The 20,891-nt window shown below is 36.3% G+C and overlaps 1 protein-coding gene across 5 annotated transcripts in view; it reads right to left on the reverse strand.

Annotated features, from left to right (window-relative positions):
• The window catches only part of neto1l (neuropilin (NRP) and tolloid (TLL)-like 1, like), a 107,481-nt gene that overhangs the window by 33,518 nt on the left and 53,072 nt on the right, over positions 1-20,891 (reverse strand). For all 5 annotated transcript variants that reach the window (XR_003672549.1, XR_003672548.1, XM_028435047.1 and 2 more), the window contains 2 exons: positions 2,697-2,738; positions 2,330-2,457 (listed from right to left, as the gene is read on the reverse strand). Coding sequence is in view for 3 of the 5 variants with exons in the window: in XM_028435047.1 (XP_028290848.1) it covers positions 2,330-2,457; positions 2,697-2,738 (170 nt within the window). In the remaining 2 variants the exon portion in view is untranslated. The remainder of the gene's footprint in view (positions 1-2,329; positions 2,458-2,696; positions 2,739-20,891) is intronic.

Here is a 20,891-nt window from a genome sequence, read left to right on the forward strand (position 1 = left end):
TTTGAGGGAACAGACTGGTCTGGGATTCTGAGGTAAACAAGCTTTCAGTGTGTGTTCCTCAATGAATGTGATGTTGTTCTGTGCTCTCAGGGTTTTGTATGTGGCTGATAGCGGTAGTCATAACACTAGCTAGCAGAGACCTTGGTGAATGAGAATGAAAACTGACCAGGAGAGATTCTGTAATCACACATCAATGCCTCCTTTTGTTAAAAACAACACCCACACTTACTAACAAAAACCTATTCCCAGTATCTGCAGTCTGTTCCATTTCCTATCTTATTCTATATTTCTACGACAGTCAATCACTGACTTCCACACACGTACTGTATGTCAAAAAAACAGTAAAAACCTGCAAAGACCAGGAAGACAACATTTTCCTGGGACGCTAAGCAGGGGACTAAAAAGACTTCCTGTAATAGCGATTTGCCATATTAAGCTAAACTAAACATTAATGTAATTACATTACAGGCATTACCAGTTACAGTTTCCACCATCATCACCTGATAAAACCATTAAAATCAAATTTCCTCCTTCAAGCTTTCAGGAACCCATTGACGTAGTTGTTTTGATGGAAAGGTAGGCAGACATGCTAGTTGGTGTATATTTGCGGTTAGAACATGCTAAATACCGGCTGCATGTTTGTGATTGTATGTACGCTAACGCTGACAGTCAAAATAAATAATGGCTAATGCTGACCTTAGGTTCAACTACATGGCAACGTTTGGCCCATACTCATTCTTCTTTCTACCTCCATTCCTCCATTCCTCCTGGCTGTAGCGCTCTGATTAAAAACATGGCCCTGACCCTAAGAAACCCTTCCTGCCTGAGTGTGTGACCCTAACAGGGCAACGAGACGCCCCAAAACCCATAAATATTCACATTAAGGCCTGCTGACGGCTGCCAACAAACACACGTAGAAAAGCAAAAGCAGCTCTTTACGAGTTGTACGTTTATGAAGGGAAACAAATAACTAGCGGTTTACAGTTTTTTTAACCTTTACAACTCTCTGTAATCCTTAAAAACTCCACTAACCCTCGAACCAACACCGGAGTCAGACCACAGCACACACACCGGCCCATTATTTTCAAAGAGGGAAGAGTCGACAACGCGGCAAACTCGGGTTTTCTCACGGCTGTGAGTCACAAAATAATTACAGAGCTCGATAACAAGATACTATGTGAAACTACAGGCCGAGCTGAATCTACTGATATACAGGTCGGATATGTTACGTTCCAAAACAACGCCACAAAACCAGAAAAATCAGCAATAATGACAAATGGTATTTCAATAAATCCAAATCGTGTTGTCAGACAAATAGAGAGATAGAGAGATAGATAGATAGAGAGATAGAGAGATAGATAGAGAGATAGAGAGATAGATAGAGAGATAGAGAGATAGATAGAGATATAGAGATATAGAGATATAGAGAGATAGATAGATAGATAGATAGATAGATAGATAGATAGATAGATAGATAGATAGATAGATAGATAGATAGAGAGAGAGATAGATAGATAGATAGATAGATAGATAGATAGATAGATACCACCATTACTGATATCGAGGCGTTCTTCAGTCGAGAAATGGGCTCGTGCGTGAAATAGTAGTTCCCTCCCTTATCCAGCACTGATTGGCCCACTCCCATAATGTTTTATTTCACTAATTTCTACAGGTTCTGAGCTTTACAACACCGTGTCAAGCATTCTGATTGGTCAAAGCACTGCTGAATTAAACCCAAGCATAACATCAAAAATAGCATTACGCATGGCACAGCAGAAACCAAAATAACAATTGGTTAATATGTGAGTATTTTGAACCAAATTGAAACATCTAGTGGTCAAAGATTAAACTAATACTGATTGAAATCAATTTGACTGACATATTATAGTTACACACTTGCTCCCAAACTTGTGGAAAACTTAAATGGCACAGTTGTGGCAAAGTGGGCTTCCACCTGAACTTTTTTTTTAACAAAAACATGTGTACCTTTGGCCTATTGTTTATTATTATTATTATCACCAAACTTGCTTCATTTCATGTCCGTACATTACTTGAATTATTTCTGCCTTTGTAGCCTTCCCTATTGAGAATTGGCTTTATATTTGATGTAAATCTCTGTTTTTGGGGGTTGGACTACGGATTTCTGTATTAAAACATTATTTATTGGCACTCAGTATCATATATTTTCAAAAATTTGACATAATTTGTAACCACTAAGGGTCCTATTTCAATCTAATGAAGAAAAAAAAACTGCCATGTAGGTCATGTGGAAGCTTTGAAAAACGTTATTTGTTGTGGGTATGTGCTGTGTTTGCTTGGTTTCTCTCACCTTTGAGCGTGGCGGAGCGCGGATGTACCATTTACAGTCGACCGCCTCCGTAGCACCAGCTTTCCCATCTCTGGTAATCTGATGAGACTCAACGATACCGTCTGGACCAACCATGTCATACTGACACGCTGAAAAACACACATTTGCATAAACACATACAAACAAAATGCATGCAAACAGATAAACAAGCAAACGGGGGGAAAAAGGTAACGGAGCGACAAAATATGGCATGTAGCGATGGAAAACACTAAAAACAGAAGAAAGTGTCTCAGAATGCCTCAGTGATTAAACAGGATGATGAAAAATAGTGAAGAGAAAGACAAGAGGAAGAAACAGAGACAGAAAGAGAGCAAAGGAGTATACCTACAGGGCAGAGGTGGGGGTACTCCCAAGTCGGCAAAGTCCGGATCTGAAGAGAGCGCAGAGAAGAAAAAACATTTATTTTTAATGCTTTACAAAACCCCAAATCTCACAAAGGCAAACACATCCCTGTATAGCAAAAAGAAACCTCAATAGCCTCATGTCTCTTATCTTTGGGGTAAAATCAGTTTCATGCTAGGCTAAAACAAAAAAAGGAAACAGTGACCAATACTTCACACAGGCCTTTGTACTAAAGCTTGTTAGAGCCCGAAATGTAACAAGACCTGAAATGTTGTTATAATAAAAATGTAATAAAACCCAAAATTACAACTGGTCAATAATGTAACATGCTGAGCCCAAAACATTAAAACTTTACTGTTATTACTAGATGAATTCATGTTGGGTGTGGGATACATATGTATGTGTATATACGTATATATGCATATGTGTGTATCCATAAAATGAAGAGTCCGTCCTTAAGACTGCTCTACTGTAAAGTGCCTTGAGATACCATTGGTTATGATTTGGCGCTATACAAATAAAGATTGATTGATTGATTGATTATAGGGCAGGCTGTAGGGAAAATATTTTTCCCCTAATAGAGTAATAATTTTATTACAATAAAAAATGCACACAAAAAATAACGCAGTATGATACTACACACTATATTAAAGCAATACGCTCTTTAATCCATAAATCAATAACTCACTCTATGATGTAATAAAATGATTACACTGTCAAGGGAAAAATATATTGCCTGCCCCATAATGTAATAATGAACCCCCAAAAAAATGTATTTTATGTTTTGGGTTCAGCACTTTAGTTACATTATTTTATTACAATTTTTTATAACAATTTGTTACATTTCCGGTCATTATTATATTGGGCTCTAACAAGGCTAATGAATTTATCTTTGGTGTTTTGTAAGAATGAATGGGGTGTTTGGGGCAAATACAACACAACATAGACGTTTATAACTACATCATGCAGTGATGAAGCTAGCTAGCATACCCATGTGGCTAAGATAGCATGAATAGATTCACATTTACATGAGCTCGTACACATTATTTAGGAAGAAAAGAGCATAACTATATTTACTAATTAAACTGAGGCAAAGTAAAGCTATGATTGTTAGCATTGCAAGTTTTTTCTGCTGAGGGGAAAATGAGTTTAAACTGGAAAATAATGGGCATGACAAATCGTGAGTGTGGTTAAATTGCCAAAAAATAAGCATGAAATATGGTGAAACGAGGTTAAAAGTGACAATCATTGGTCAACATAAGTGACATTAGGTGGAAAAGTGGTGGAAATGGTTTATAAGTGTTGAAAATGTCTTGAAAGTGGAAAAAATGTGCAGAAAAGGCATTGACATTTGTTGGAGAAATTACAAAAATGTCAGTAATGTAGCAAAAATGCATTAAAAGGAGAAAAAATATGGCAAGAAAAAGTGATGAAAATAGGTTAAAATATAGCAAGTTTTGGTGTCGTGGCAGAAAAAGGGTAAAAATAAGCAAAAACGGGCTGAAATTGGTCAGAAAACATTCTTAGTTTCTTGAAGCCACCCTCACAGTGTCTCGCGACCTCAAATGGGGTCCTGACCCAAAGGTTGTGAACCCCTGGATTAGTGTACCACATGTTTTTCAATCTACACAGAGCAGATAATGCATCTGAGACACATCTGTGGTGTCAAAACAAAGCAGGTTTTAGGAGGATTAGCTTGAAAAAAGATGAACAAAAACACTAAATGTGTCAAAAAAAAGGCATTTACTTCTAAACCAAAGCAAGGATTTATATTGAAAATAAGAAAAACATAATCCAAGCTATATGACATGCAAAGTGAATAGAAGGTAATTTTACAAAAGTCATCTGAAGGTAAAAGGTTTTACGTTTCTGTTTTTTTCAGCATAACATTGCAATAAATTACATCAACAAGCCTGTGTCTACGGTGGTGATTTACTCCCCCCCACCTCCCCCTCCCAGAGTCTCATCTTTTCCCCAAAGATCCAACGTCACATATGACAGAAAATGATTGCAATTGTGTTCAGGAGTTGCAATACAGAGCAACGGCATTTCAAGCAGACAATCCTGGAAATGACTTTTGAAATAAACAATTCAAAATCAATATCACATCTGCGGGAAAATGGGATGCTTAAAACCACTGAGAGCATTTTTTAAAAAACATTTTCCTTTACTTCAAAAAAGAATGTGAAGAAGCAAGAAAAAATCCTTCTTTTTTGTTGTTGCCCAAAAAGGAACATCGTGTCACCAGTGAAAGACTCTAAAATCAACCAATGCTTTTTGTGCTGATTGCCTTTTATCTCTGAGGATTTCACTTGTTTGGGTTTTTCTATCAAGACCGAGACAAAGAACTCACTGAATGTTCCCTGGCTTAGGAGACACGTGTCAAACTCAGGGCCCGGGGGCCACTTCCGGCCTTTCAGAGCATCCGATTTGGTCCGCAGGAGAAAACATGAATAATTGTGTAATAATTCACAATAATAATAATAATAATAATTTAATCCAGTTGTAAATAGTCCTTGAAAGAACTCAACAATTCTAGATCCTGCAATATTTCTCAAATTATTCCACAAAATCTCCAACAATAGATAGTGTGATGACTCAATAAAAACAACTAATATAAAGGAAAATAGATATTTGACATAATTATGGAGCTGAACCAGTGTAAATAAAACAGATGACAGAAAAAATATGAATCATTGTGTACATTACCAAATAATTCAGTGGTAAATTGTTGTTGAAAGAACTCTAGATTTTTCCAAATTCCTGCAATATTTCTCAAATTATTCCCCAGAATCTCCCCAAATTCAATAAAAAAACAAACAAATCAAAGGATATTTAAATATCTGTCACTTATTGTATATGGCAATTGAAAATTGCCAAATACATTGTTCTCGTTGGAGTTCTTATAATTTTTCATTTGTCCTGGAACTCCTCCTAGGCTGTTAATGCAGCACTAATGACACGTACAGTATGTCATCTCATAGGGACAATGTCAAGGATGTGCTGTCGACCTTTTTTGGAGCCAAAATGTCATGGCCAAGGTCAAAACAAACTGGTACCATTGAACAACATTTATTTTCAATAAGTCACCTTGACCTTCGATCAAGGTCAAATTTAAGGTCAAGGTCAGTCTTCTGTTTTTTTCTATTATTACTTTCAATTTAATTAGTAAAAAGAACAAACCTGTCAACAAATCCAGATACAGTTGTCATTGTTGCCATTTTTTTCAAATTGCCAAATACGTATTCGACTTGCAAATACAAGTCTTGCTGAGTGCTTATGGTTGCCTTCCACACTATACTATATGTTTGATTTATAACGTGAAGTGCACATTTGAATAATGCAATTGTTTGTTGTTCCGCCTAAATTCTCAAAAACTGGTTAAAAAAGCAGTCATGCACCCACGGATAATACTTTGTATTATATTGTAATCTTTTCTTGGGCTCTTTTAACTCCTGACTGTTTTTATTATAGTAAACAGGATATGGGACATGTTATTGTTCAACAGCCATTGTGCTAAATCCGGCACACTTACGTTATGACACCGTTTGCTGACACATTGATTAATATGTCATGTCAAATAAATAAATACATGAAATGAAATAAACCTGCAGCCCACTTGTGATTGAAATGGTCCTTGAACTAAAATGAGTTTGACACCCCTGGCTTAGCAAGACAACCCAAAAAGAGACTGTGTGATGACTTGATTAAAAACAACAAATATTAATAAAAAAAAGATATTTGACAAAGGTATGGAGCTGAACCTCATGTTCCGGTGTAAAGAAAACATTATTTCAATGTAGAACTGTGACTAATGTCCCACAAGTGCACAAAACCCTTTCGTTTTGTCGTTTTAAAGCTGAATTCTAGGACAACCTTCATGTGAACACAGGAACAGCCAGGAGACGTGTTTAAAGTGCACTCGTGAGTTCTTGACTACACTTCCCCGCTGATTAATTGTCGCTTTCAGCTAAAACTCAAATGACTCAACTGTAAAAGGCTGAATGGGGAATAGAAGGCATTTTAGAAGTGGCTCTGCTGGACTTGGACAGTAATGTGGTTTATTTTGTTTCTCTTTGTCTGTTGGGAAAGGCGTCACTTAGCTTGTAAACTTCAAACAAATCCACCCACCCAGTTCGTCTCCAAAGACGTGTTTATTAAACAAAAAGCAACAAATACTGTTTCTCTCATATGAATCACAGCTAGCATTAAAAACCACTGATTTATTCACTTGCTGTATTATTTGTATCAGCACGAGATTAAGAAAAATGGTATAAATTACAAGTGGGTCATTCCACGTCATTTCAGCAAACGGTCAATGCACTTCGGTCTCAAAAAATTTAGAAATTTTTACCAATTGTTCAGTGATTATTCAATAGTCACACTGGACATTTTTTTTGTTTGATCAGAAGAATGATTTTTGAGATATGAACAATTAAATGAGGGGGAGGGATGTTGATTTTTGCCCATTCTTCCATTTTCAGCTTCCAATATCTCAGGAACTCCATCACATAGGAAACTGTAATATGGTATAGTAATATAGCTCCTCCTACTCTCTCAGAATACACTAAAATATCTGTTATACATCCTATGTGGTGGACATGTCAGCTCCTCTAAATAGGTAAAAAGTGAGTGTGTGTTTGGGTCTGGAACATATTTGGTCCTTCAGTAAACTACTTAGCATATGTCTCCCTGTAATGTGATCAGCTTAGAGCTATGAACATAGACTGTTCACATCACTAATGATTAGTCACATATATGCATTGGTTCTAGGGTGACATGCTTTTGAAATCCAAAAAAATACTTTTTTAAAATACTATATTCATTGGCTCATAACTGCATGTGGGAATGTAAGAAAAAAATTTGATCTGTTTTAATTTATAGATGAAAAAAATGACCTTTTCTGGGGGTATAAAACTAAGACTTCTTAATTTTTATTTTGGACCCAAACTTCTGTTTACATGTCTAAATCTAAACTCTAGTTTTTAGGGTTTTAAATGTGAGGTCTTGACATGTGGTGAGAACTGAACAATATAACCCTTTATCGTTTATAACGCTAATTTGTAGTCTTGGTCCCGAACGAAACCTCTACTATCATATATGATCTTATGGAGCTTGCAAGTAAAACTCACTACAGGTACGGTTTAAAATGATAGCGGTGAACATTATTGTTGGTTTTTGTGCCCTCTGGTGGCCTTTCCACATACAAATTTATAAATCACAACACGTGACAACAGTATATGTAGCAAAAGTCACGAATACTCCTTCATTGAGAAGATTGTTGAAGGAGGAGTACCATTTATTTGGGGATTTTTAAAAACTTCCACAAACACTGATACTCTGTGTAATATTCTCTGCACTAGACCTTTACACTGTAATGGAAATTAACCATATATTAGTAAATTGTTGTGAATAGTAATCAGTTTTTGGGGTGGAGTGGAAATTGACTTGCCAATGCAAAGTTATAGAAAATAATAAAAACTTGATACAAAAAAATCAGTAGCCTCAGTCATAACTTTTGAAAAGCCCTCGTAACACTCGCAGAAACTGGTCGTGAAATCCTAAAAGTGCTGAGAAATAGGAAAAGGTCATGTTACCAATTTATTTATAGAAACCATTTTTTATATGTAATAAAATAAATAGTGAACAGCAATTTTCCATTAATTTCATGCAATTTTAAGGAAAAAAATACCTCAAAAATCTCCATAACGCACAACACAAACACACACTATTTTAAAAATGCAACAAGAAGCTGGACACACACACTAACACAAACACACAAACAAACACACACACAAACACACACACTAATACAAACACACAAACAAACGCACACACAAACACACACACGAACACAAACAAACACACACACAAACACACACACTAACACAAACACACACACAAACACACAAACGTACGCAAACACCACAGCACCTCTTGCACTTTTAATAAAGGGCTATTCTTTAAACGTCCTGGGTAAGAGGCTGCTATGCTTTTAAATGTCACATGGGAGACCCTTGACCAGTTTTATGACCCCCCCCCCAGCTTCAGACTTACGATCAGATGCTTTCCATCTCTCATATCATCCATCACCTGCTCTCCTTCTCTGTCCTCCTCGATTAACGGATTCAGTCTATTACCTGGATTGATAAAGTGATTGATGAACTGTATAAAGTATGTGTACTCTTTCCACGGCAGATGATTTAACTCTGTTATTTATAAAGTGGGAGATTCAGCGTTACGGCATTGTTTGATTATAAGGGGAACATAAAAGCAGGCTCGTGTTGTTCCAGATTATTCTATATCTGAACCTACACTACTGTGGCCAAAAATGGCTCCCTCAGGAAATATGCCATTTTATCCACTGCAGCTCGTATATAGTGCTCTGCGTAAAAGTCTATAGTACACCTAAATTCACCGCATAATCATGAATGGCTACACTTACTCTACAAATTAAATCTTCTGGGGTTTACAGTATTTAGCTTTTGCACCTCACTGTAAACACTGCCTGACATGCACTGGAAACTGCAGACACTGAGTTGCTTAAGTAGCAGAATTCCTCCGACATTTAATCCTGACCCAAAAAATACTGAGTATAAAAACAAAAATGCATAACTTAGATAAAACTGCAAAGGAAAACTAAACGGCTTCAGATAAATGGAGCAGAAGAGATAGAACGAATCATCATATGGAGTCGTAAACTACTAGGACGGAGTACATAACATCAGCTTTGAGTCTTTAACATCCATATTTTAGCATAATTCTTTAAAGATCCTCAGTCATGGTGATTCATCTGTTACAGTTACGACAAGTAAATATAGATGCTGGGAGCGTTCCCAGAGTGTGTTTCACTGCAGTGAAGAAAGAAAGAAAGAAAGAAAGAAAGAAAGAAAGAAAGAAAGAAAGAAAGAAAGAAAGAAAGAAAGAAAGAAAGAAAGAAAGAACTGACAATAATCTTATTCTATTATGATGTTGCACTAGTTGTATTTTCACCACAGCTCTGTACTTTGTGATTTTATCTGCAAAAAGTGCTTTATAAACAAACAAACAAAAATTATAAATAAATTATTTACTATCTTTTACAAATGTGGCCTACATTTCTAATTACCCTTCAGGGATAAATAAAGTATTTTTCTGATTCTGATTCAGACTTATTAGTAGATTTATGACTAACAAAGCACATTATTTTACATCATATTTGTTTTATTACCTTTTAAAAATGGAACTACTTTTTAGAGCCTGTGTTCCTCCATCTTGAAATCATGTGATTGATGATGTCACACGGCCCCACTGCCTGTAAACGTCCCATTGTTTTATATTGGATTGAAACCTGATTTTTAGATCATTTAGCAGTTTTTTTTTACATCATTTAACGGCTTTTTAGATCATATTGCAGCTTTTTCAGTCAAAATGCCAACTTGTGCTGCTTTTAGTTGCTCTAAATGTGTATATGTAATACAGATGTTGACGAAACCCTCTATTGTTTTACCGAAAAAATCTGTGACCGCAGGGGACGACTGTTCCAGCTCTGCAGTTTGGTAGTAGACAATGAAGCAGAGAAGAAGAGCTCTCCTAAGGGGGCTTTACTCCCCAAGTCCTTTTGGGTGTGAGTCCTTCAACAGTCCATGATTTACTTCCAATCTTGGGGTCGTGACCCCATGTAGGGTCGTCTGAAATTCAAATGGTGGTCGTCTGAAATGTCTAGTAATTGGTAAAAAAAAAAAATATTACCAATTAAATATATATTTTAAATTTTTTAATTGTTAATCTTTTTCCAATTAAAACACAACACACAATCTTAAACAACTGTATTCTATACTTTCACTTTCTCAAATATGAATGTACTTCAAATAAAATGCAAGATAAAAATACCTAAGTGGGTGCAACTCAACACAGAAAAACAAACATCATCAAAAAATAATTATATAAAAAAAAATGTCTTTGGGGTCGGCAGAAAACTGTGATATCAAAATGGAGTCACGATCCAAAAAAGATTGGGAACCACTGAATTACTTGCTAATTTCAGCCATCAAAGCGTCAACTGTGCACCGTTTAAGGGGGGAGTAAAGGTTCCTTAGCAGAGCTCATCTTCTCTGCTTCATTGTCTACTACCAAACCACAGAGTTGGAACTGTCGCCACCTGTGGTTCACAAAAACCTTCCTTTCTGCAGACAAAAGAGGTTTACATTAACATCTTTAACTTTTCATGGTTTTTTTAGAGCAACCGAAAGCAGCACAAAACGTCATGTTGACCTAAAAATCTACTAAATGATGTAAAAATCAGGTTGAATGTTTCACTCCAATAAAAAACAATGGGATGTTTACAGGCAGTGGGGCCCTGTGACATCATCAATCACATGATTTCAAGATGGAGGAACACAGGCTGTAAAACTGTAAAGTAGTCCCATTTTCAAAAGTTAATAAAACAAATATGGTGCAAAATAATGTGTTTTGTTAGACATACAGTAGATCTACTAATACAGTAAATACATTTCAAAGGTTTTAGGCCACATTTATAAAAACAATGGAGGATCCCTTTAAAATACCAAATGGTTTATTTTCCATCTTTATTTCACTCACAAAATGGCTTTGGTTACAGCTTATTTTTTCTCTTTCTTTGGATGTTTAATTTATGATTGTTTTTGGTCTGAGATTGAAGGACATTGGCACGGACACCAGTGGCCATTCAGTCTGTGTGCGACCGAGTTGATGATGAATGTTTTAGAAAGGTGAAACCCAAAATTAAAGTGAGCTTCAAAGCTGGAATTGTTGCAGAAAATTGTGAAGACAACAGAGTACAGTATACAGAGACACTGGTATTTAAAGCTGCACTACCTGATTCTTGAACCATGACAGAGGGACATGGCTCAATTTGAACCATTAATCCCGCCCCCCACTCTGATAATCCCTCCCAGTCTCCTCATCTCACGGAAGTGCATGAAATTGTGCACGAGAGCGGAACGTGCACTATTGGTCGTGGACACACAAAAGGATGCACACATTAGATTATCTGTTTAGAAGGAAAACAGCCACATCCAAAGTTAGTCCAAGACTGAAAACAAGTTTGCACCGTGCACACGCTTCACTATATATCGCGGCAGCCAATGAGGAGGCTCCTTCATGGGCTCTGCTCACCCCTCCTTTCTCTAAATCCTGTGAATGGAGCTGGAGGGGGTGACCGTCAACATTTTGTCTTCCGGGGGTTTTATTAACTAAATTAATTAATTATAAGGCACAGACAGCACGCAGACGTACAGTTTTTTTCAGAAATCATTACTTTTACGATATATTATATGACGCTAATGCGATTTTTTTTTTTTTTTTTTTTTAATTAAAGAAAAAAATTGAGTACCCCAATTTTAAAAGATGGAGAACTAATAAAACCTGGATGTAAAATCTGTATCTATAGAAATTTATGGAGCGTAGAATCGTTCTTAATGGAGGTATAAATAAAATTTTATGAATGAGGGAAATTAACTCGCTTGTAATTGAACGTCAGGCTTCGTTGCTCTAAATGACTTCAGTGTTTGAAGCTGCCTCAGGAGTGGATAGATCAGTCAGGACAGGAGCTCGGCATTTTTGAGTGTCAGAGACTAGAGACCAAACATGTACGCACACACACACACACACACACAAACTCAATCTCCCACAGGCCTTGATTCTGCTCAGCTGCTCAGTCGTGGCATTTAAATAAGCTTCTCATTAATAATCTGTGCTGAACTGGTTAATCAAGTTAATGAATGGCTCCCATTAATCACACTGGTTACAGCTTTGACGGAGAGAAGAGGAAAAGGTAAAGACAGAGTGAAAGTCAGAGTAGAAAACATTTATCGGTGTTTGATCAGCATTAGAGCCGTGGGGGCGGGGCTGGATGTTTCCATCAGGGTTACATTTTTCAATTACAATTACGTCTTCAATTATCCATGTTCAATTTCAACTCAACCAGCATTTTTTCCAATTTCAATTAGATTTGTTATTTACCCCCTCCCTTTAAGTCAATTACAATTACATTCTCAATTACTAAAGTTCAAATACAATGAATCACAATTACTGAACCATAAATAAATAAGCCCATAAAACCTATCCATTCTCATGTGTTAGCTTTCTGTTAGCATCTCTTATGATAACAGGTCAGTTATAAATAAGCTACAAAATACACTAAAAAAATATGATCAATCATCTGATTAGTTTTTTTTATCTATTGGTTACCTTGTACTTTATCTGAAACATATTTTAATAATTGTTAACTACGTACAGTATGTGTGAGACATAGAACTGTAACATGGTTCTACAGGTTTACATTTAATTAAATTGTAAATGACAGTTTTAAATAAATTACAATTACAAAGTACATTTTCTGAACTCAATTACAATTAAATTATAATTACAATGGCAACATAATTTTTTTCAATTAAAATTACAATTAAAATTATGCCATAACATCACTGTAACTAATTATCATTTTTTACCAAAAATATTAATACCAATATTTTCATTGATTAGGAAGTCTAAAAGTGTAATTGACCCCAAACTTGGTTACCAATACCCTTAAAAATGCGCAAAATGCATGAAAACTGGAACGGAAAGACCTGATTTTTGAAAGAAAAACTTAAATATTGCTAAAAAGTTTTTACGCTTTCATGAGAAGGTTTTTCAGACGTTTCAATATTGAAATGTGTCGCAAACATGTCACAGAACGTGACGTACCTGGTCACATGACCACTTCTCTCCATGGAAACATGGAGACACAGACATTTCTTAGCATTAAACCTAAAAATGATTCGTGAAACATTAGACGTGAAACAACAAAGGAATACAGAATGTTATAAGGAGGTTTGGAGCGTCCGTCTGAGAATTCACCAGCGTGACCAGGCTCCAAAACAACCTTCAATAGAAACACGTTCAAAGTACAACGACATACTTTGTCGACATTTAGAGATATAGCTTTTATTTTGTTAAAAAAAAAAGCTAAACATAAACCCAGTTATGTTTTAACGCAGGGGTCACCAACCTTTCTGTAACTGTGAGGTACGTCATAAGTACTGAATATTCCAAAGGGCTACCAGCAATAATAAGGAAGGCTAGCAGGAAATGTTTAAGTTTTTACATGAAACACTTTATTTCTCCTAATTATTGGATTTGTTTCATTTTCATTCCATTTGATTGCAAATAATCATCTTCCTATTTTAACAAACAACTTTTAACCAATCGTATTACATGTCACATTTGTAAAATGTTAAAATTATGTCATATTTTACAAAAAAAATGTGACTTTGTACAGCATATTGTTATAAATAACTGACCATACACCAAATCTGCAGCACTGTGAAAATGAACAATTAAAGACGGTTAATTTATTACTAAAACATTATCAGGTGTAGCAGTATTTGACTCTAATAAGTACTAACGACATCTGTCATATGTATTTATCTTTGTGAGTTTAAATCCTGGAAAGTAAATCAGATTTTAGATGAAGCTCATTGGTGACTAGAGCTCCTGAGGGCCCCTCACATGGTCCATGCGGGCTACCTGGGGCCCGCGGGCATCGTGTTGGTGACCCCTGGTTTAACCATTTCAAATTTGAGTGCAAACAAATTCATTTTGGTTTTGTTGGCCCACGACTGATAAATCCAGCACACTAAAGGGACTTCTTTTTCTGGAATGCAGTAATTCAACAAGCTCTAATGTCACAGTTAGTTAGCACGGACTTATTAGCATTCAACGCACCCTACGGACACATCTGTGATCCAACTAGATTTGTAAGGGCTAATATGTCGAGGTTAGGAAACACTTAAGGTGCACACAATCATATGACATGCAGTTCTTCAGCCATCTATCCCCCAAGAAAGAGTTTAATTCACTGCCTCTCATTTGTACGGGGAGCTCGCCCTTGACCTCCAACTGTGAAATATGGCTCGAGAACATTAAATTTTGCCTCCAAGGAAAAACGTTCCTGAGTAATCTCCCCTTTTCACCTCAACCATCAATGGTTTGAGTGCCCTTGAGCCAAGCACTCACAATCCGCCCGCAATGTCCACGTGGAAGTATTCAGTATCGAGAAATATGGGTTTGAAAAAAAAATATTCTGTCTGTGCTGCAAAGACGAGTCGTTTCAGCAATTTCAGAGGGATATAGATTACAAGAACTGTGTGATCCCAGGACTATATGTGTGAGCTAATGATTCACGTGATGCATTATTGATCTTCATGAGGAGGCTGCTAGGGGCAGACAGGGGTATGGTGTTAAAGTCAAGGACATCCCAACAAGAAAGATAGGACCATGTAGATCTTATAAAACAGTATCTCATGAAGCTCTGACAGATCTTTGATGGACACCAGCTTTCAAGGAGCTGATGGAGCGGCTTTGAAGTGGTGAGACCATGTTTGGATATTCAATGGAGATGGTAGTGTACTCACGTCCAAGACTTTACCAAGACCAAGACTGTGTTTGAAATGACATACTCCATACTATCCACTACAAACTCAATGACTATATATACTGTCTACTATATACTATAAGTATGGTTAGGTCCAGAGGATGAGCGTTCCAACAGAAGTATACTTCCAAGTTTCCCAAGATGCATTTGGAACCTACAAGGACAAAAACCTTGTTCACACTGAGGATAAATATCTCTGTTGATTCTCCACCTTTACTTTGAAAGTTCTGAAAACATTTGAAGTGAGAAAGTGACCAAGTAGAATATCAACATGTGCTCATTTGATCAATCAAATCTGAGATTTTCAGAGACCCTCCATTGTGCTACTGACAAAACTTCCTGTCCACTTCAAAACAAGAGCACTATTTACAAAAGCGCTAAACTAATGGAGGACAAGAAGAGATTCTTTTATTTTGAAAAGGGGATGTTTGATGATTTTTAGCTTGAAGCTGGTCCCAGGACTATTTTACATTCCGCTCACAATGCATCATGGGACGGTTGAGTGTGTCCACCGTGCATACTTAAAAAATGTCCCCATATAGTATACATCCTACTATTTCTTACGTACTCTATCTTTTCATACTATCTAATGTGAACGCACTACATACTCATTTTGACTTCTGACTTAGGACGAGTAGTATGTTAGTATGCGATTTCTAGACTATAATGTACCAAGACCAAGACTTTATAGAGTCAAGACTGAATCAAAACCAAAACCGAGAGAAAACTAAGGTAATAAAAATATATTTTTAAAACAATGACAAGGTTAAACAGTTAAAGAGAGTTATCTCTTTAATATTACCAGTACTTTTCATTTAAACACATTTGACAGACAAAAATGAGGTGTACAAGATGCAAAAATCTCAAATCTTGATCATTTGTTCAACTTAATTCTTGCATAAAAGAAATCTCCCACCTTGATGTATGTATTTCAAATCCACTGATAAGTCCAGACTTAAATTAAATATCTGAAAATCAGATGAATGTAGCTTAAAGTAAGTGTTTAGAAGTATTACTGACGAGAAAGAAGATGGACTGATGTCCCAGTATTTGCAGTTGTCTGACACATAACCACTGGAAAAGATTTACAAAGAGCTTGAACAATCACTACTCAGCTAACGCAAAACGCTTAAAGTCAAACTACAACATTAATGAATCAGAAACAGTACCAAAAATTAAGCTGAAGAATAGCAAATTAGTGCTGGTCTCTAGAGAAAATCCAGAGTCTGGTCAGTCCGAGTCCGAGACGAGACCAAGAACTTTAAGACCCATTCCCAAGTACTTAAACACTCAGATAAGGCACTTTGCCCCACATGCAGACACCTACATGATAGCCAAAAGTTCTTCATCCAAAGCCTCAAAGTCTAACAAACATCAAAGCATCTAGAAAAAATCTACTTAAGCATTGAAGAACATATTGATAGTGTTATCCTTTCATTAAAGTTTCAGAAAGTGTTTTTTTGGTGTATGATTGTGGTCATAATCCAACCTCCCAGGCCACAGCTATACTGAGTAACACTTAAAAACATGATTAATTCAATCCTATTTGTGGTGGTGGACAAGTGCTCTCTTAATGGTGAAACATCTATCGTCTGCTCTCAGGAGTTAATTTGGGTTGAATCCTGAATGTTAATGAACTAAGAGACTTTTTTTTGGTTAAATAATACGTTTAGCCCTTTAGTTATGATTTTCATTGATCAAATTTCATGAATGGTTATCACAGTATTGCATAAAACACATATCAATGGGATAAGGGCTTCAGAGAAGGTAAAACATCCCCTTTAATTTCCTCTGTTTTTCAATTTCCATACTTTATATTACAGTAAATAAAAGTACTTTTGTTGGAGAGAACAGCAGGGAGTTCTTTCTCTGGAAATAAGTTTGACTCCCCAATTTTTGCATCTTGGTTCAAAGTGATGGATTTTCTAAATCTGTTTATGGCTGTGAGATTGTCTGCAGTCGTAGAATTATGTTACGTATATTTCTCTCTTCCCTTGATCACATGTTAACAGCAGCAGGACACGCTCACACTGCTATGATGCTTGTCGTGATCGCTGTCCCCACATAGGTGCATTATATATATTTATATGTGTGTGTGTGTGTGTGTGTGTGTGTGGAGTCTTCCTTATAATCACATTCATTACATTTTAAACACTCAAAAGGCAGTGCAGTCGTACCATGTTTCTTTTCAGATCAACTTCACACATCACACTAGTGAAAAACTAACAAACAATAATAAAAAAAAATCTGTTTACATATGTGTATATATACTTTTATATATTTGTATTAATTATCATTATTATGTTATAATTTTTAATATTTTTGCATCTAAACTTTCATTCGCACATTTCCATTTTGTATTAATAATGAATTATTATTAGTAGTGTTGTTATTCAATATGCCGCTCTTTGCCGTTCTAATTACCCCTCTGAGATCAATAAAGTTTTTTCTAATTCTGATTGATTCTGATAATATATCATGATATTAATGATGAACAAATTTCTCGTTTTCTACTTTTTCCAATTTTTTTGTTTGTTATGTCATGAGTGAAAAACAAAAACAAAATGTTTTATATCCCAAGAAAGAGTAATCTTTACACTATAAATTAAAACAGAGATCAGACTGTTGCTTACGTTCCCACATGCAGTTATGGATCAACTAAAATAGTAATGCCTCTGCGATCGACGCAAAATCAAGGAAATCTAAGTGAATATTCTGATAAATGTCACTTATTGTTTAGATATTGTCGGTGTCTTACATTCTTTACATATACATGGAAGTGCAAACTGAAAAACGTTGACAGGTCTCATTTTTCCGTCACTGAACTAAAACGAGTTTGCCACTCCTGGTACAGATGCTTTCACAAAAACTTGTTCAACTGAGCATGCTGCCACATTTTGACTGATGTTATAATATTGTAAGGGACCAGATTAACCAGGAGTGTAAGAAGCAAAATCCCAAAAAGATACAGTATGAATTTCCAAGCTGTGCAAAACCACTATATGACATTTTCCATTAAAAATGTAAACGGGTGGTTTCCAGGGGAATTCTGTTCAGGTTTCAACAATTCCGAGGCAGAATGTGAATTCTGTCTGTGTGTGGTTGTGATTGTGTATCTGTAAGCCAAAGAGGAAATTGCTCTGCACCGACTATATTCAGGATACACCTTTCTTTGTGCCTTAAAGAAGCTGGATAAGCTTTGGTATTACCCAACTCTGATCAGGATAAGCAAGTTCAGATGTAGTCTGTGATAAGTTAGACGGTTAGGGCAACAATTCATTTCTTTTTTCTTTTCTTATCTTGAAAAAAAAACTAATTAGGTTATGATGCATTGCAGCTGGCAAAGAGTCTTTGGTCCTAAATGTGAAAACGATTGTGTGTATCTGTGTTGTTGGGTGACGCGTGTGATTGTGGTGCACTGCGTTTTGGAGAACTTAGTTGTCCCAAGGAATCACAGATGTTTCTATTCCAGTGAAACACAACTGACAGACACCTTCACACTGGGCAACCAAGCAATAAATCAACACAACATCCCTACGCTGCCACTCATTACTGCACACGGAGAGTCTTAAAGGGATCCTTCACCGTTTTTTTTTTTTTTTTTTTACAAATGTGACCTAAAACCTTTGAAATGTACTCATTAGTAGAACTGTGTCCAACAAAACACATTATTTTGCACCCTATTCATTTTATTATATTTTAAAAATGACACAGTTTTAGAGCATGTGTTCCTCCATCTTGAAGTCACATGATTGATGATGTCACACAGCCCCACTGCCTGTAAACGTTCATTGTTTTCTATTGGAGTGAAACATTCAGCCTGATTTTTCGATCATTTAGCAGCTTTTTAGATCAATAAACAACTTGTGCTGCTTTTAAATGCTCTAAATATTCAGGAAAAGTTAAAGATGTCGATGTAAACCTCTTTTGTTTACAGAAAGAGGATAAAAACATAATCTATGACCACAGGGGGCGACATTTCCAACTCTTCAATTTGGTAGTAGACAATGAAGCAGAGAAGAAGAGCTCTTCTAAGGGACCTTTACTTTCCCTTAAACAGTGCACTGACACGCTCTGGTAGCTGAAGTTAGCGAGTATTCTTGGGGTTTGTGTGTCTTTAACAGTCTGTGATTTACTCACTAACTTCAGCCACCAGAGCGTGTCAGCGCACTGTTTAAGGGAAAGTAAAGGTCCCTTAGGAAAGTTGGAACTTTTGAGTTTGATCCCAAAACGGCCATAGATTAGAGTCATTTCAACATTATTGTGTCCTAGTTTGCACTTCTACGTATACATAAAATACAAAATATATAAGAAATTGACAACATCCAAGCAATAAGTGACAGATATTAGTCCCAACAGGATCTTCACTTTAAATTCCCTAGATTTTGTGACCCATTTCTATTTAATTTAGGGAAATTTTATGTCATAATTTGAGGAAAATTGAAGAACTTTGTAATATTTTGGAGATTTTTCAACTGTTCAACACAAAAAATTACTGCAATGATGTGATATAAGCACCGGAAAAACTGTGGAGCCCTGCAACTATTGTTGAATTTCATCTACACAATTTTTACTTTTTTACCCTTTTGCCCCAAAGGGTCGGATTTGGCCCCCGGGCCTTGAGTTTGACACCTGATTTAAAGCAACCAAAAGCAACACAAATGGGCATTTTGACAGAAAAAGCTGCTAAAAGCTGTAAAAGCTGAATGTTTCACTCCAATAGAAAACAACGGGATGTTTACAGGCAGTAGGGCCGTGTGACATCATCAATCATGTGATTTCAAGATGGAGGAACACAGGCTCTAAAACTGTAAAGTAGTCCCATTTTAAAAAGTTAATAAAACGAATATGGTGCAGAATAATGTGTTTTGTTAGATATAGATCTACTAATAAGTACATTTCAAAGGTTTTAGGCCACATTTGTAAAAACTGTGGAGGATTCCTTTTAGTTATGAAGAGCAACTCAGAGAGAAAGGACGTTAGATACTTCTGTCGAAGTGCAAACAATAGCCTTTCCTCCCCCGCCGTCAACAAATAGAATCTGACAGCTTGACTGTGATAATGTTTTTTTTTACTGCCACTGCACTGTAAGGTGTAGCAGACTCCTGTTTAGGGTTTTACTGCAGCTCTGCATCTGTTCCACAGGGGCTGGGGGGGGGAAATCAATGGTTCACAGACTCTCGTGTGCCAAAAACCAGCTTCAGTTTGACCCAGTAGGGTGATAAACGCCACACGGTCTCACTTCAGCTCAAAGCCAAAACAAGCTAAAGGGAACTGAGGAAAAAGAGTACTACAAATTGTGAGGTAACAGTTTTAGGAATTATTGAAATGAATGTAATCAAATAATATTGGTTGTAAAAACCAATAAAGTGATGGAGGCTGATTGCATGGTTTTACTTTCGTGTCTTTAGATGGATGGATTATTGAGAAGGACCATAATAGGATTAATAGTCACCTGAAGCATATTGCACCAGTGCAGCTGTGTGGCTCTGCAGGAGCAAAGATGGGGGGAGGTGATAAAATCCACAGTTTTCATAATGATCGCAGTCGTCACTCTCAATAAAAACACTCTCCACATTGGTGTTTGTTTAGAAAAAAAAATAATAACACCACCAGTGCTACAGTAACAGTACTGCTTTTAATTTGTGCTTCTGGGGTAGATATTAGAGAGCAAAGGAAAGTGGCACATTGTGCATGACTAAGCAGTGAGAGCAAAGGAAAAGCACATTAAAAAAATACATCATT

This window comes from Gouania willdenowi, chromosome 20 (assembly GCF_900634775.1).
Source record: "Gouania willdenowi chromosome 20, fGouWil2.1, whole genome shotgun sequence".
NCBI classification, from domain to species: Eukaryota; Metazoa; Chordata; class Actinopteri; order Blenniiformes; family Gobiesocidae; genus Gouania; species Gouania willdenowi.